Source organism: Urocampus carinirostris, chromosome 20, assembly GCF_059441175.1.
Source record: "Urocampus carinirostris isolate Australia breed hairy pipefish chromosome 20, RoL_Ucar_1.0, whole genome shotgun sequence".
In the NCBI taxonomy this organism is placed as follows: Eukaryota; Metazoa; Chordata; class Actinopteri; order Syngnathiformes; family Syngnathidae; genus Urocampus; species Urocampus carinirostris.
The window spans coordinates 24,971,213-24,986,852 of NC_142368.1; the positions used below are offsets into that span (position 1 = coordinate 24,971,213).

The window sequence follows — 15,640 nt, forward strand, 5'->3', positions numbered from 1 at the left end:
GAGGACATTATACATTTTTTGTCTCCATGTGTTGCTGCACCATCTATGTTCACTGACTAGTAAAAACAACCGCCCATTTGTTGTCGTTGGCCAACGTCAACCTTGAGGTGCGAACACGCTCCAAGTTTTTAGTCCCTTGAGGAAGGTAGGCCGGGGCGAATGGGTTGATAAAAGGAGGAGGGGCAACTAGACGCTGCGAAGTCCATCTCAACTCGCTGATGGAAAAAGTCACAAGAACGAGGAGAAAGAAGCACAAGACACGCTCTGGCTTGGCGCCCTATCCAATTTGGAGAAGTTTGACAAGAGCAGATCAAGGTGCACCATTGCGCATGCACTTGATAAATACCAGCGAGGCCGTTGCAGCGGATGGGGAATTTCCTTGGAATCATAAGCAGGAAGGAGGTGAAAGGAGATAGAAAGTCTACATATTGATTGAAAGAAGCAGTGAGGAGGAGAAAGGATGCTCGGCTACATCACCGCGGAGTGAGTCGCGCACGCAAAACAGAAGAAAGTAGCCAGCTGGAGGTGCAACTGTTGGGTGCTTCCTGGCATTTTTACGCTCGCACGGTTCCTGACAAGGAACCACCACCCGGGTCCTTTCGCCGGTGGGGCTGCACATGACTTCCGCTCCTCTTTTTATGAATATAAATTGGAGAAGACATTGGATCTTGATTTATTTTTAACCTCCGGATTTACCCATCAGGATTAACGCACATTACGGTATGTTTATATCAGATTCTAAACTTTCTGGGGTGAACTTCTTTCCCCAAGTATCCTTTAACCAGCGTATAACATTTTGGGTTAAAAAAAAAAAAAAAAAAAAAAAAAACAGCGGTGCGAGCCATCAATGTGTAATTTACACTTTTCTATAGAAAAATGTATCAGTATTTTTTTCTTATTCTATCCAACTTTTTTTAGTAAAATGAAAATAGTTTTCCGACCTCATTTTCTTTTAAAAATGTGTAAGAAAACTTACATTCAATAGAAAGAATTTGATTGCTCATTTTGACAATTATTTTTTGCTAAAAAAAAGAAAATCATGTTAAAATGTAGTAAATAATGATTTTTTTGCCGTTTTTTATTTGCAGTGTTACCATTTTTCTTATTTTATTCTATTTTTTACTTGAATTGTTAATAGTTTCCCACCGCATTTTCTTTTAACACTGACAAAACACTTTAGTAGAATGAACTGATTGCTCATTTTGACGATTATCTTTTTACTAAAAAAATATAGTAAATTAAAGAATCTTTCAATGGGTCCATTTTTAATATAGTTTGTTTTCAACTAGAGGGGACCCTCAGATGTTTGAGGTTGGGTTCAGGTGAAGTTGCTGAATGATTGTACATAAAAAAATAAGCCTCCAATAAAGTTTGCTTTTTTATTGGGACGGGCTTAATTGTGCGCCATCCATCTACCCCATGGGTGTCAAACTCATTTGAGCTTGGGGGCAACATGGAAGAAAAAAACTCTCACTGGGGTGGACTAGTAGATGAGGGAGAGAGAGAGGGGGGGAGAGAGAGAGAGAGGGGAGAGAGAGAAAGAGAGGGGGGGAGAGAGAGAGAGAGGAGAGAGAGAGAGAGAACTAGGTTGACAGAGAAAGAGAGTGAGAAAAAAAACTAAACGTAAGAAATAAAAAAGAAAAAAAGAAGATGTAGAGAGAAATAAAGAAAAGGATAGAGAGAGGATAGAGACACAATGAGAGAGAGAAAAAGAAAGAAGACAAGAAAGAAAGACAGAAAATACAGATATGGAGAAAGAGAGATAAAGGAAGAAACAGAGGGAGTGAAATAGAGACATAGAAAATGAAAGAGAGAGAAAAAACAGTGAAAAGGAGCGAAAGTAATGCAGCTCAAGTTGCTTTGCAAGTGACGCCTGGCTTTGTCAACATCAAGTGGGAATACTTCCAACTGCTGACGATTTTTTTCTTGTGCTTCTCTGGATTTTGTCTCACGGGCCAAACTAAGAACCTAGGCGGGCCTGTTCCAGCACTGGGGCCACATGTTTGATACCTATGATCGATCTTTCATAGGTTTTTTTTTAGAGGTCATTTTAATACATTTAAAGCGGTGGTCTCAAACTCACAGCCCTCACCAATTGCGTCCATCAGAATGTTTTTAGGCCTTAATATGAAAGTTCAAGGGACAGTGTGTATTAGTTGAGCACTAAGTGACACTGTATTCTATCTTGCAACAGAAATTGAGTACAAAAAATCAAAAGGAGGTATACAAGCTACAGACACTCAAAGTAGAATTTTCTTGTCCAGCCTTTTGGCAGGATTTTGTTTTTTTCAGGTACCCGCAATAGCAAGATGGCGGGCACATATGCACCATCTTGAGCCCCATCCCTCCAGATGGGGCTCAAGTTATACAAAATGAATAGAAATATCTTGACTTATGGGTATTTGAATACTTTGGTCCAAGTATTTTGCTAATGATTTATATCAATATTCTTTTTTTTAATTAACTACATTTTTCACCACTAATAGCCATTGAATAATACACACTGTCTTTATTGCAGCCATGGGAGATAACGGATTAATTTATAACAGCTTGATTAAAAATAAGCTGAAAATAAATCAATGTTTTTGATATTGGTGAACAGTTTTTACCAGTACTTTTTTTGTGGAGAACCCTATTTGGCCCAACCTCACCCGAGCTCCAGCGGCCCCCAACTGAATTAAGTCTGAGACACCTGATTCAGTACATCTGCTGGAGTAAAGCGGGGGTGGTGATAATATTTTTGTTTGGGATGCTAAGTATGATTGTCCGTTTGTTTGTGTGTCTGTCCACCGAAGAAAAGGGGGAGGGAGTCTAGATATGATCATCATTCACAGGTAGTCAGCTAGGTGACCCTAGCTGGCTTAGCACGTTTGGTTTTCTTGACTCAGCATTTCTTTCACAGAAAGACATTCCACTTTCCCAAGCCAGAATGACATTGAATATCAACATCATTTTTATAGGCTGTCAGGTGGGTTACTGTGAAAACTGCACCCCCAAAAAAGCTGACTAGGCATTTTTTGTTTTACTGACTCAACAGCTTTCCCAGAAAGACATTCTGCTCTTCCAGACCAGAACAAGTTTGTCCAGGATCACAATCTCTTTTCAAAGAGCAATACATATATTTTAGGAAAGAGTTCAGAAAAAACACCAAGCTTTTTTTCGGCGCATTTTATTTCTCTGTGTGACATGAGGTGATCTGATAAAATTTATGAAAAAAATAATAATGCCAGGGCCTGTGTGCCATATAAACAAATATACCACTTTAAACCTGTCTCCCTCCCACAGTTACTTAAGATCATTGAGGCTCATTTTGACTTTCATTTTTTTAAAAATAATGGTTTCAAAACAAGATGAAAGCAGAGTTATTTTGTAAAAATGTCACAAAAAAAAACTACAAACGACAAGTTTATGGCTGCACAGTTGGCACGTTTGGGGCACAGGAGCGTGCTCCGCCCACCCCTAATGCTCACCTAAACAAATTGCTCTGTGTGTTTACCTAGCATTTTTGGATAATAACACTTTGTGATGCAGAATTTTATAAAGAAGTATCTCAACAGTGAACATACATTATTTAATGAGTTTCCATATAAAGGATGATTTAGTGATATACAACAAGACTGTAGGTAAGACTATGCCTTTTTTATACTCAGCCAAACAGCTCTTATTGTTAGCTTTGCAATGGATATGCATGCACCTAATTAAACTTCAAACTCAACAAAAATCGGACCATCGCAGAGAAAATTTGCTTGTTTCGCATTTTATCTCCGAGTTATATGTACTCATGAAAAGAGCCATATATATTAGTTGCGAGCCATAGGCTCCCAACCACTGCTCTAATGGCTTACAGCCATTCCAATTTTATACCATAAGTGTTCTAGGAGTTTTTCACGGCAAATGAAACTCCTTTCATCTTATCTTTTCCTGCAGCTATCCACGAGCAAGAGAAGGGTAACATCCTCGTGCCCCCTCGTGAACTATGAAGGCGCAGCGCGTGCGTGTCAGTGCCGGACTACTGCTTCTGCTGCTTCTCACGTGCACACTCGTCGGAGCGACGCCGACGTCGAGATCGCGCGCCCGCACCGCGTCCAAGCTGTTGAGGCGCCTGGAAGAACTGAGCCGCGGCACCGAGACCACAACCAGGATGGCGAGAATACTTGAAGAAAGGACGACCGCGGCGGCCGAAGTCCACTGGAGACGCAGGGCGAGCACCGCAACTACGACGCCCCTGGTGGAAGTGTTAGATTCACGGAGATTGAAAACGAGCAGAAGAGATGCCCCAGTCGGTGAGTGAACCACAATTTATTTCCTGCATGTTCCTAAAAAGTTGCATCATAGTCATATACATGATCATATGTTGCGTGCAAACCTGGCCCAAAAATCCAGGGAACCAGGGAACCCAGTTGAGGTTCCAGTTAGATTAGATCCAAAGGCCACCGCATAAATAACAGCTTGCCTTAAATACCGTTTTTTCTGGACTTTAAGGCGCATCCGAAAAGAGTAAATTGGCCAGATATCAGAAGTGTTCCTTATCAGTGTTCGCTGCGTTACTGAAAAAAAGTAACTTGTTACTCCTTTTAAAAAGTAATTACCAGTACATTTGCCCCCAGATTACAGACACCCAAAAGTAGTGTGTTACTTTGAAAATAACTACATTGCAAAAGTTACCGTATATACTCACATTGAAGCAGACCCCTAAGACTGCAGTGAAATAGCCACATAATAATAGAAACAGAAGAAAATTTGTGCACCAACCAGTGGAAGCAGTAAAGCCTTCATATTTCTTTGCCTAGGTTGTGAAATCTTAAAAGCTTGCAAACAAACACTTAGCCGAGACACTCCATATCCATATTTATTTTGGCTATAGACCACTCGAAGATTTACTTCCCCATTTCTACGCCCTGCCCAAGGTGTTTTTTCTTTTCTTTTTCTCATGAAGAAGACAGAAATTTAGCACACTTTGACTGTAAATTCTGTGCTCATGTTTGCCCCGTGGGTTCAGTTGGTTTGTTGTTCCCGTATAAGTCACGCCGCACCCTGACGTGCTGCCTATTATTCGCTACAGGAGACACACAACAAAATATGCTCAAATAAACTGATCCCTGATTTCAGTACTTTTTATACTAGTAAATACAGCTTGGGAGAGTATCTCCATGATGACAAATTCAGTGTCCTCATATTCTGTGCTTTAGATAGCACCATCATAGTAGGTGTCATTTGAAGGTATATATAAACTTCCCTGTGAGGACTAAAATTTTGGAGTTACAATTGCCAAGTAAAGGACGTTGTCACTAATGATATGCCCTTTGAAAGTAGTAGCACTTGAATGAGCATTTGAGTTAAAACAAATATAAATAATGATGACAGAAGAATATACCCATTACTTTTTACAAGGGTGATTTATTGCTGTGCAAAACCGGCAATGTCCTTAGCCCAATTTGGATTATCACATCTGTTTTGAAGAAGAAAGAAGAGGGCAATGTTCATCTACACTACATTTAATAACACTATTTTATCAGTAACACGTTACAGTACTCGTATCAGAGAAAAGTAAGTACATTCCAGAATAGTGTCCCTTTGAAACGTGGTAGTCCTTATAACCCAGTGTGTCTTAACAAATACTGAACATGGTGGATAAGATTGGAAATCGAACAGTATTGATAGCTGAGCCTTACTAAAACATTGCATGCAACGGCATTTAAAACAGAGTTGTGGCGGCACCAGCGGTACAAATTACATACAAAAAGGAATTTGACCTTATTTCATTATCAAACCATTTGTACTCACTGTGCCAGAAAAGAATGTTAGAAAGACTTTCAACAAAATATTATGCAAGCTCTTTTATGTACTTATGCGCATTAAACCCCAACGTTCTTGATGCACAGGTGAAGAATGCAGAACAAAATCAGTGTTTCTGGCACAGTGAGTAAAAATAGTGTGATAATGAGATACGATCTAGTGCCTTTAGTATGACTTTTGTATTACTAGTGGCCTGGTGGTTAAGTGCCGAGGCTCTCATTGCCTTAACCCGGGGTTAAATTCCCGTTGCATATGATATTAAGCGATTTTGGTCACGGACAATTATTGGCTAATCAATCATTGCACTAAAATATAGCATGTTGCGGTTATAAACTAATAAACACGGTGACTCTTTCAGGCGCCGTATATGCTAGTGTGCCTTGTGTTTGAAAAATATGACAAAAGACTATTTGTCATGGGTTTGCCTTAAAATGTGGTGCGCCTAATAGTGAAGAAAATACGATACATGGATCCCACATTTCCAAACCAAATTAATTCATCAGCCAACATTTATCTGAAGTTTTAGAACAGTGATGTCAAACATAAGGCCAGCGGGCCGCATTCGGCCCGCCAACGGATTTCATCCGGCCCGCGAGACATTGCTGAGAAGAACACAACAGATTAATGAGCAACAATGACCTTAAGTTTTAAATATGTCCGCTGGTATCCCACTAAAGCCACACATCACTCCAATCCACCCACTGTAGCTGTCTTGATTCTTTGCACGTGACGTCACGTTGCCTTCCCTGGCAAAATAGGAGCTATGACGGATGGCAAAAAGCACTTTAGCAGACAGCACGTGAATGAGCATTTACCAATAATGATGACAGAAGAATATACACATTACTATTTACAAGGGTAATTTATTGCTGTGCAAAACCGGCAATGTCCTTAGCCCGATTTGGATCATCGCATCTGTTTTGATGAAGACAGAAGAGGGCAATGTTCATCTGCAAATCACAAGGAGGCACTCGCAGCCCTTAAACCATACGTGTCAAACTCACGACCCGCTGGCCCCATCCAGCCCGGCGTATATTTGTATCCGGCCTGTGAAATCATTTTATATACACCTACTATGATTGCCCAGCAGAAAACTCAGAAACTACTGGTGCCATAATGCAGTGCTTCAGCTGCCTTGTTGCTGCAAGACCTCTCGAAAACGTTCACGCATCAATCGAGATAGCTGTAGCCTGAAGAGCGCAGTCACTTTTGGAACATATCTACTGACAAACAACAAGTTTTTAGCATCAGGAAGCGAAGACGTGACGACCAGGGCCGAGCTTTGAACTAGTAGGATGTAACGAAAGACTAAACAGAGAAAAGCACGGTAACGTTTCTGTTGCTGTGGATTACGCGTATGCGAAACGATCTCTATGGCCAAGCAAAAAGTTTATTTGGAAAAACGAAACGTTTCAAAACCGATGGGAGGCGGGATATATGTTTACTTACATTAATGGTAAACCCATGTGCTAATATGGCCGTAATTGAGGAATATAATGTAAAACGGCACTGTGAGACAAAACATCAGGATAAGCTGGATAATTTGAACGCAGAGCAGAAGATACTGAATGTTTAAGAGTTAAAGAAGAATATGAAGATCCATTAGATTTTTTTCACCGAACAAAATCCCAAAGTGAATAGCCCTTTTTTCCCCCCACATTTCCTTTTTTTTCACTTTTACATTTGTATAGTTTCGACAGGAGACATTTTTACGGAGAGCAAAGTATTTTAAGTGATTTAATGTTTAAGTTTTATCCTGTTCATCCTGCAACCAAAGGTGCAGTTTGAGTTTTGGCCCTCTGTACAATTGAGTTTGACATCCCTGCCTTAAACTATTCCAGGATTTGCAGCGAGCATTTTTAAAAAGGTACGTTTGATGTATTACAGATCATTTTTATGTCAATTAGGCGCGAGTGTTGTGGCTAACATCGACTCGGCAGCAGAAGAATCCCGTGCCCCCATAACGAACGTGAACCCGTCCGTTTCAATGCTTCGCAGAACTGTGTTTCTGACGGAGCGAGTATTACGATCGTAGTCTGGATAATGTTGATTGGCCTCATATAAACAACAAAAAACGGGGGCAATATCCCGCAGAGAAGTGAAATGCAGCCACAACGAGTCACGACAAATACACTCAATGCAGCGACTGTAGCTGAAATAAAAATGATAAACAATTTGAGCAGCTTTCGGTTACAGTCGACAGTAGACTAGATAAAACAAATTATCACACAGAGTTAACGTTAGTGTTTTACCTTAGCAATAAAGAGGTGCCTCCCCGCGTCAGTGAGCAACACTTACTGGTACCCATCTAGACTTTAATAAGCTTTTAGTTTAGCACTGGTGTATGGGAATACTCTATTTGGTACAGAATGTGTGGAATGAAATCCGGCAGACTGGACGATTTGTTTGGATATCTGAATATGTCAGGAGGAAGAAGGTATTGGTCGATAGCTAGTCCTGCTAGTGCTATCCTTAGTTTTGCTAAATAGGGCTTTTTGTGCTTTCTGACAAGGTGAGCAACCTCATCCAACAGCTGCACAATATTGGTTTGGCTAGTCATTGCTAATGGTGCTGAATAGTGTAGCTATTTTGTTGTTGTTGTCTACTGTTCACTGGCCTCACCCACTGTTTACTACAGTTTGCTGCCATCTGTCAAGGTGTCGTCACGTGGTTAGGTCACACTAATATGCTGACTACAATTTATCAACCAGAAAACATTTGAGCAAACACCCATCCTGATGTTATTTGATTTAAATTAAAAGTCATGGATGCACTGTTTGATACAATTCGATTAGATATCTCTCTTAACCGCAACATTTGCTACTAAAATTTGCTTTTTATTCCCAGTGATTGGAAATGATCTGTGATTACCTGGGTTAAAAAAAAAATCAAGAAATAGCACCTGGGTGTTTTTGCAGAAGTTTAAAGAAACTTAAACTCCTTTTTCTATAACATGTATAAAATATAACAAGAATGTTCCCAACTAAAAATCAACATGTTCATGAATTTTCTTTTTGAATTAAAGCAGAAAAAAGACGAGCAAATACTTACATCAATCGTTTAAATTATTTGCACTTAAATCAGTGTTTGTGTACCATTTTAGTCACTTTCCAGTGTTCATGAGTTTCTCAAAATTAAATAATTTTTAGTGGAAATTTATTCAACTGTTGTTTTCCTTTTTTGTGCAGATAATAAACACTACAAGACATTAAATCTAAGTGAAGACAAGAAAAAACTTTGATAGTTTTATAATAAAATCATACACTCCTGAATCATTCTTGTAATTTATTTGTGAGCCTACAAAAATCCTGGCCCTACAGCTTTTTGTACTCTTAATTTACTGGTCAAGCCCCTCAGAGGTACCCTTTTTCTACCATGTGGCTTAAGCCAAAATCAGTTTGGTACCCGTGCTTTAGACACAAGCAGGTGTGTAGAGGTTTGTGGGCGTGTCTAGGTCTGAAACTAGACCCCACTCCTCCATCAATTGAGTAATGTTACTACACACTCAAACATGGTTGTTATATCGCATCTTTGTTACACCAAACTCAACTCCCGGTTGTGTGGCCGCAATCATTTTCACGCCACGAGTCGTTCTATTGGGTACAAAATAATGGTCGACATGTTAACTGTCCTATTAGATTTTTACTAATTATTCTCCATTCTCCTCAATCTTCTTTGACAACTTGAAAAAGAAGGCTTACCTTTTAACTGATTCAATTGTGTCCAATTTTGGAAAGTTTGTTCTGGGAACAAAATATTAGCACAAGAAAATTAATTTGAAAAATACTATCCTTCAAGTTGGGAATGCTAAGTGCAAGGTTTCAAGTGTCGCCTGCGGTATTGTAACCGTGTGGGTTTGGCGAGATTGCGGCGGATTCTTTGGAAAACCACCAAGATTATTGGATATGATAATCAATCAAGCAATAAACACAGGAATGATCCTTAATTACTTGACAGGATTTCCCCATTTGAACTTTGAAAAAAAAAATCCCTTACAAGAATGTTTATGCCGGTGTTCTGCAGAAACGTCCTACCCTGTCGAGACGTCCTACCGTCTGGATCTGACAATTCCCCCTCCCAAGCAAGTTTATTTTCTTTTTAATCAAGTAAAACTAGCAACACTGAATTATAACAAAAATAACTTTTACTGATGACATAAAAAGGTTGTTCGCATGCATTCATACACTGCATGAATACCATAGTCAACAAAGCTATCACAGGAAAAACAAGCCAGGCTTGTAAGCTACATCAGAAAACTCCATTTTGAAGCAGGGAAAGGGTCAAATAAGACTAAATGAAAATGAAACCTATAAGTACTTAACCAGACTGTTTTCGGGGGTGCTTAATACCCCCAAATTATACCTATGCACCCCCAAGAATGATAGCATGTTTAAAAGATAGGATTGGCTTAAATATGATTTAAAATACTACATATAAAAGTAGAACAAAACAAAAGATGTGAAGATAGCAGCTGCCTTGAAATAGTTAAGTCCATTTGATTCCTCACACCGCTCTCGCCCCCTCCCCGCTCCTCTTCCGGAATTGTAAAGTGTTCAATAGAATACATCATTGTCTTATAATTTCCATACTTCTTTTCTGTATGAGTATGGGTGTGTGTACTCCATTAGAAATAAATGAGTAAAAACTGGGCATGGCGTAGTAATAGTGTTTCTACAAACCACAAAGTAAAATGTGGTGTTCACAAGTAGGAAGTGTCACTCCTCAACAGATCCTAACCCACTTTAAAGTTGTAATATTCGACCACTAGATATTTGTTTTGTTTGTTTTTACTGAATGAAGGTTTTTGTACCACTAGGAGGCACTGAATATTACACACTGTCCATTAAAGTGAATTGAAAAATCCATCCAGACACTCTAGGTGCTCAACAACCCCAACCCTGAATGTGTCATCGCTTTCAAAGGCGCATATGATAGGACGAAAACTTGTTAATTTCCTGGATACGTGCTCATGCGCACTAGGCATTGGTAGGACGTCTTGATGGGAAGAAAGAGAACACAGGCCAACTAAAACGATTGGAATAGACGCCAGTTTTCTAGCAAATCTTGAGTCATTAAAACAGATGTCAATTCATGGGGGGATCAGAAATGCCAAGTCAAAAAAAAGAGAAAAACGCTACAGTCATCTTCAGCTACTTGTTGTGAGTGGTACTTAGCTTTTCAGCAGATCAGGGGTGGCAATTTATTTTGCAAAGGTGACCTTGTTTGCAAGCCAACAGGCTAATCATCTATTTCTCCTGATTATTTATAAAGTAATTTAAAAAAGTTAACATCTGGCTTTCAATAAATATGCATGGATATGGTACAGAGTATTTGTTGTTAGTCAGACCATGGAAATTGCATTACCAAATAATGGAAGCTGTTTAAAAAACTTTGATAAATCATTTGTTTAAAAAAAAAAAAAAACACTCTTGGAAGGATTACAGTTCCGATCTAAAAGAAAATAATTGTCATTTGTCTATATGCATCACCAAGGTTTAGTGTACCATGCCAACTCATAAACTGTAATTCAATTTTTTTCATTTAATTCCTAACGTCCTCGATTTCGTCTTTTTCAGCAGTCACATTCTCGAGGGATCACAGGATAAAGGACAAATACCTGAAACACATCACAGGTGAGTCTTCCCTGAATGGAATGTGCACTACATAGCATCAGACGTGCTGTTTGAAATATGCATAAGATCTAAAACAGACATTGACCGTTTTGTTTTTTTTAATATACAACATGTTACAGGTCCCCTTTACTTCAGTCCCAAGTGCAGAAAGCACGTGTACCATGTGTACCACCAGACTAGGGACTGCACCATCCCCGCATGTAAGTCAGCTAGTTGCCTTAGTAATGATCAAAAGCAGGCTCACTGTTAAAAGCTCCCAAGATGTCCTTAATGGTGTCTCAACTTTCTCTGTTTTTGCAGATTTCAAAAGATGTGCGCGGCTTCTCACGCGTCTCGCTGGCAGCCCTATGTGCACAGGGGGTTAACGTGAGCAAGGTAGGAATCATCCACTCTGTTGAATAAATACAAGTAAAGCACGCTCAGTAGTTGTCATACCAAGAGTGGTGAGATTTGTGTTGAAGTTTGGACAAATGTTTTTAAGTTCAAAATTTAGTATCCCGGTCTTTCCAGGTCTGAAATCGGATTCCAATGATATAACAATAGCAAAAACATCACACTAGTTACTTCTCTGCTGTTGTTCAAAAACTCATTTCAAGTCATTTCAAGACAGATGGTGTAAAAACACACTGCATTATTTTCCAAGTGCTTGTTTTAGTTGCAAACACTATTTTGGTTTTGTCCAGAGTTGGCTGTGGTGGCAAAACCCCCTCTACAGAGAAGTGGTATGCCAAGAGAGAAGCGTAACTGATTAGTGGCATCAGGGCCATGCTTAATCGGTTTCGGCAACCATGCCCTTTTAACTGATCTGAGACAGTGGAATTTTTTCATTGATATTTGTTTGATAAAGAATCTCACTTAAAGAATTACACTAAGGTAACACATTATGTGGAAAACTGTTACCGGTAATTAGGACTGACCTAAGGGACAGTGTGTGATATTTTGTGCTTCCTTGTGGTACAAAAACTTTCATTCAGTAAAAAACATGAATTTGCATACTAGGCAATAATAAATGAACTAATATAAACATGTTAATTTAAAAAAAAAAAAATCTTAGGTCAAGAAATTTGTATTTCTTTTACATTGGGATATCCATACCTACGGTCGTCACTATGTCTGGCAATTTTCTGTTAAATGGAATCACCAGTTTTGGGCAAGCCCTCACTCAGACATTTTATTCTGTAGAAAAAAACTCAGATCACAAACATGAAACAATCGTGAGGTCATTACAAAGTGCAACATATTGGCATTCAGAAACACAAAAGAAATTAAGAAAATACAGTGCAATAGTCAGTAAATGTTACTTTTAAAGAGCAAGTGCAGGGAAATAAATATCGAATCACTCAACTTTGAGGAAAAAATATGGAATCAGTTTATTTTGTGAAGAAAATTAGGATTCCTTTCCTTAATTGGGCACCTGGATTAGTCAGCAGTCAGAAACAGTCCAGTTATCACAGCTTGGAGTGGTCCTTGACTAAGTGGATTGGCAAGAATCATGGCTCCAATAAGAGAGATGTCGCTTGAGACCAAAGACAGGATAATCAAACTTTTTGAAGAAGGTTACCTCTACTCGTATGGTTGCCAAAGATGTAAGCTGTTCAGTCACCTTTATTGAAGATTTGTACCAAGTAAAAACAGCATGGGAAGGTTGTTAAAGTCAAGCGTACTGGAAGGTCAAGAAAGACATGTAGGTGTCAACAACTAAAGCCTAAAGACGACAATGCATCATGCCACAGGGCAAAAACTGTAAGAGCCTTCCTTGGAGAAAGACACATCCAGTCAATGTCATGGCCTGCAAATAGCCCAGATCTCAATTCAGTTGAAAACCTGTGGTGGAAATTGAAAAAAAAAAAAATGTCTACAGCAAGGCTCCGACTTGCAAAGATGATCAGGCAACTGCAAAGAGAGTTGGCACAAGATTGATGAGGAATACTGTTTGTCATTCATCAAGTCCATGCCTCAGAGACTGCAAGCGAACGTAAAAGCCAAAGGTGGTGCAAATAAATATTAGTGATATATATTTTGATTGCTCTTTCTTTGTCTGTTTTTCATGATTCTATATTTTTTCCTCCAATGGAGTGATTCCATATTTATTTCCCTGCGCTTGCTCTATAAATGTAACATTTACTGACCATTGAAATGTTGTTTTCTTAAATTATTTTAGTGTTTCTGAATGCAAATATGTTGCACTTACGATTGTTACATGCTTGTGATCTGGGTTTTCTTCTACAGAATAAAATGTGTTATGAGGGCTTGCCCAAAACTGGTGATTCCATACTTTTAGCTAGGGGTTGTCGAATCCATCAATAAACATTTTGTAGGATGTGTATAACACATGGAACTTAGTACAGTACTATGAATAGTTATCTAATACCATGAAAAAAATAAAGGATGCAAAAATATAATTGAGGTCAGGGTAAACGGTCTTGTGGAGACCATCTGATTCTAATTACTCAACATTTAAAACTCATGTTAACATACATTACCTTCAAATGAATGTAGCTGGTCGAGAATCAATTAGCTTACTGCAGTAAACATTCAATTTTGTGTTTTCTTGATTCAAAGGATTTGTATTCCACTTAAACGATTGAGTATGTCTCCTGTTTGAGACCGGGTGGAAATATTTATTAGCCTGGAGAGGGAAGGGTGCCACAAGGCTGTACTTGCCAAAGACAGACCACAGGAAATGTGGTTAAGGGAACCACCAGACCCACCCATCCATCCATGTAATATTTGCTATGAGGTTGGAAAAAGGATTGATGTGACTACAATATTCTTGACTGAACCTATTGGGTGCAAGGTTTGAATTCCTTCATCTGTTCCAATATGCAGTCTGAAAGAAAAAAAAGTTATAAATCAAGCACATTTGTAAGAACCTGGAACTTGATCAATCACACAGAATCAGTTACATAAGTGCACTTTTTCTTCACTGAAGGATCAACAGGTGTTGAGTCAAAACAGCAGTATCGCAAGGGAAATGTGAGAACCTATGACTTCAGACAAAAAAAATTGAAATAAGCATTACATATTTTCGCTTTCCTCTTTATTTTACAGGTCTGAATTAACACCTGCTATCCAGAACTCGAATGGTCACGTTTGGGGAATGTGCTTTGACCATCGGGAGAGCCGTCGGAAAAACAGTGTTTTTTGAACTCAGGCTTAACAAGTGCCCTTCTACTGAAGTTTACCGACAATATGGACGCTGCTGGAAAAATAAAATAATTGTTGACAAATAAAGGCAATGGGACGTAGAACCCTTTTCAAGTTCATTGGAATCCTCACAAAGATCAGTGGAAAGACCCGAGGATCATGCTTGAGACGAAAGGACGAGGACTCTGAGTGGCCGTGAACGCTTATGCGATACACCAAGCATGGTGGCAAGTTGCAGATCATTCCGTCGATATTTATATATTTTAAAGAAAAAAATTGGACTGGAGGCTGCGACCACGTCAATGTTTGTGTGTAAATTATGTTAAGCAAAACCAGAAAAGGCTGTCAACCATACAAAGCGGTATATACATCATATATAAAGATACAAAAGCAAGATATATTTAAATAAATTATATAATTGTTAGTAAAGTGACGGGTCCTTGTGATGTTTTTACTGTTTTTTTTACCTCGCTGCCGACAATGTGTGGAATGCTGATGAACACATGACTGCTAAGTGCGGTGGCAATGGCTCCGCCGTACAGCTCCGTGTCAAATAGCTTTTTTGGGTGTCGAGTTTTCATTCCTACAGTGTTCATAAAGCTTTTTTCATGGCCATATTCCAGCACTTTTTAAGAACTTTCAAGGCCAATGTTTCCAGTACCTTCAAAGGAAGAAATCCAGCGCTGATTAAAAGAACTCTTGTTGTTGTTAATTTTGATGACTAAAATAAAGTCGCTATCATGCTAGCACATACTTTGTGCTATTTTGAACTGGGCCTATCTATGAGTCAATGGGCTGCTATAAACTGACACAAAATCTGCCGTTCTGCTTCTAAAATGCACGTGCAGCTTGGGTGAGTCACACATGTTTACAAACACAGGAAAGGCTCTACAGGTGTTGGGTAATAATTTAGTTCAATATGGAAGACAAAATAAGAATTAGCCAATTTAATTATATTGATTTCTCCAAAGAAGAGTGAATTTGTCTAAGATACTCCTTATCTTTTGCTTTTTATCTTACTTATTTTAATTTATATTTTCTTCGTATTTTCCAGGGGATCTGTG

The 15,640-nt window shown here is 38.9% G+C and overlaps 1 protein-coding gene across 2 annotated transcripts; it reads left to right on the forward strand.

Moving 5' to 3' along the window:
* Positions 1-249: 249 nt before the first annotated feature.
* Positions 250-15,005, forward strand: alkal2a (ALK and LTK ligand 2a). 2 transcript variants are annotated; one of them, XM_088325239.1, is made up of 6 exons: positions 250-720; positions 3,928-4,283; positions 11,373-11,429; positions 11,549-11,629; positions 11,730-11,804; positions 14,481-15,005. In XM_088325239.1, the coding sequence occupies exons 2-5, from the start codon at positions 3,977-3,979 to the stop codon at positions 11,792-11,794; spliced, it is 510 nt and encodes a 169-aa protein (XP_088181365.1). In that variant the 5' UTR covers positions 250-720; positions 3,928-3,976; the 3' UTR covers positions 11,795-11,804; positions 14,481-15,005. The 2 variants fall into 2 exon arrangements, with proteins under 2 accessions (XP_088181365.1, XP_088181366.1); XM_088325240.1 differs by lacking the exon at positions 250-720 and adding an exon at positions 2,771-2,968.
* Positions 15,006-15,640: the final 635 nt, after the last annotated feature.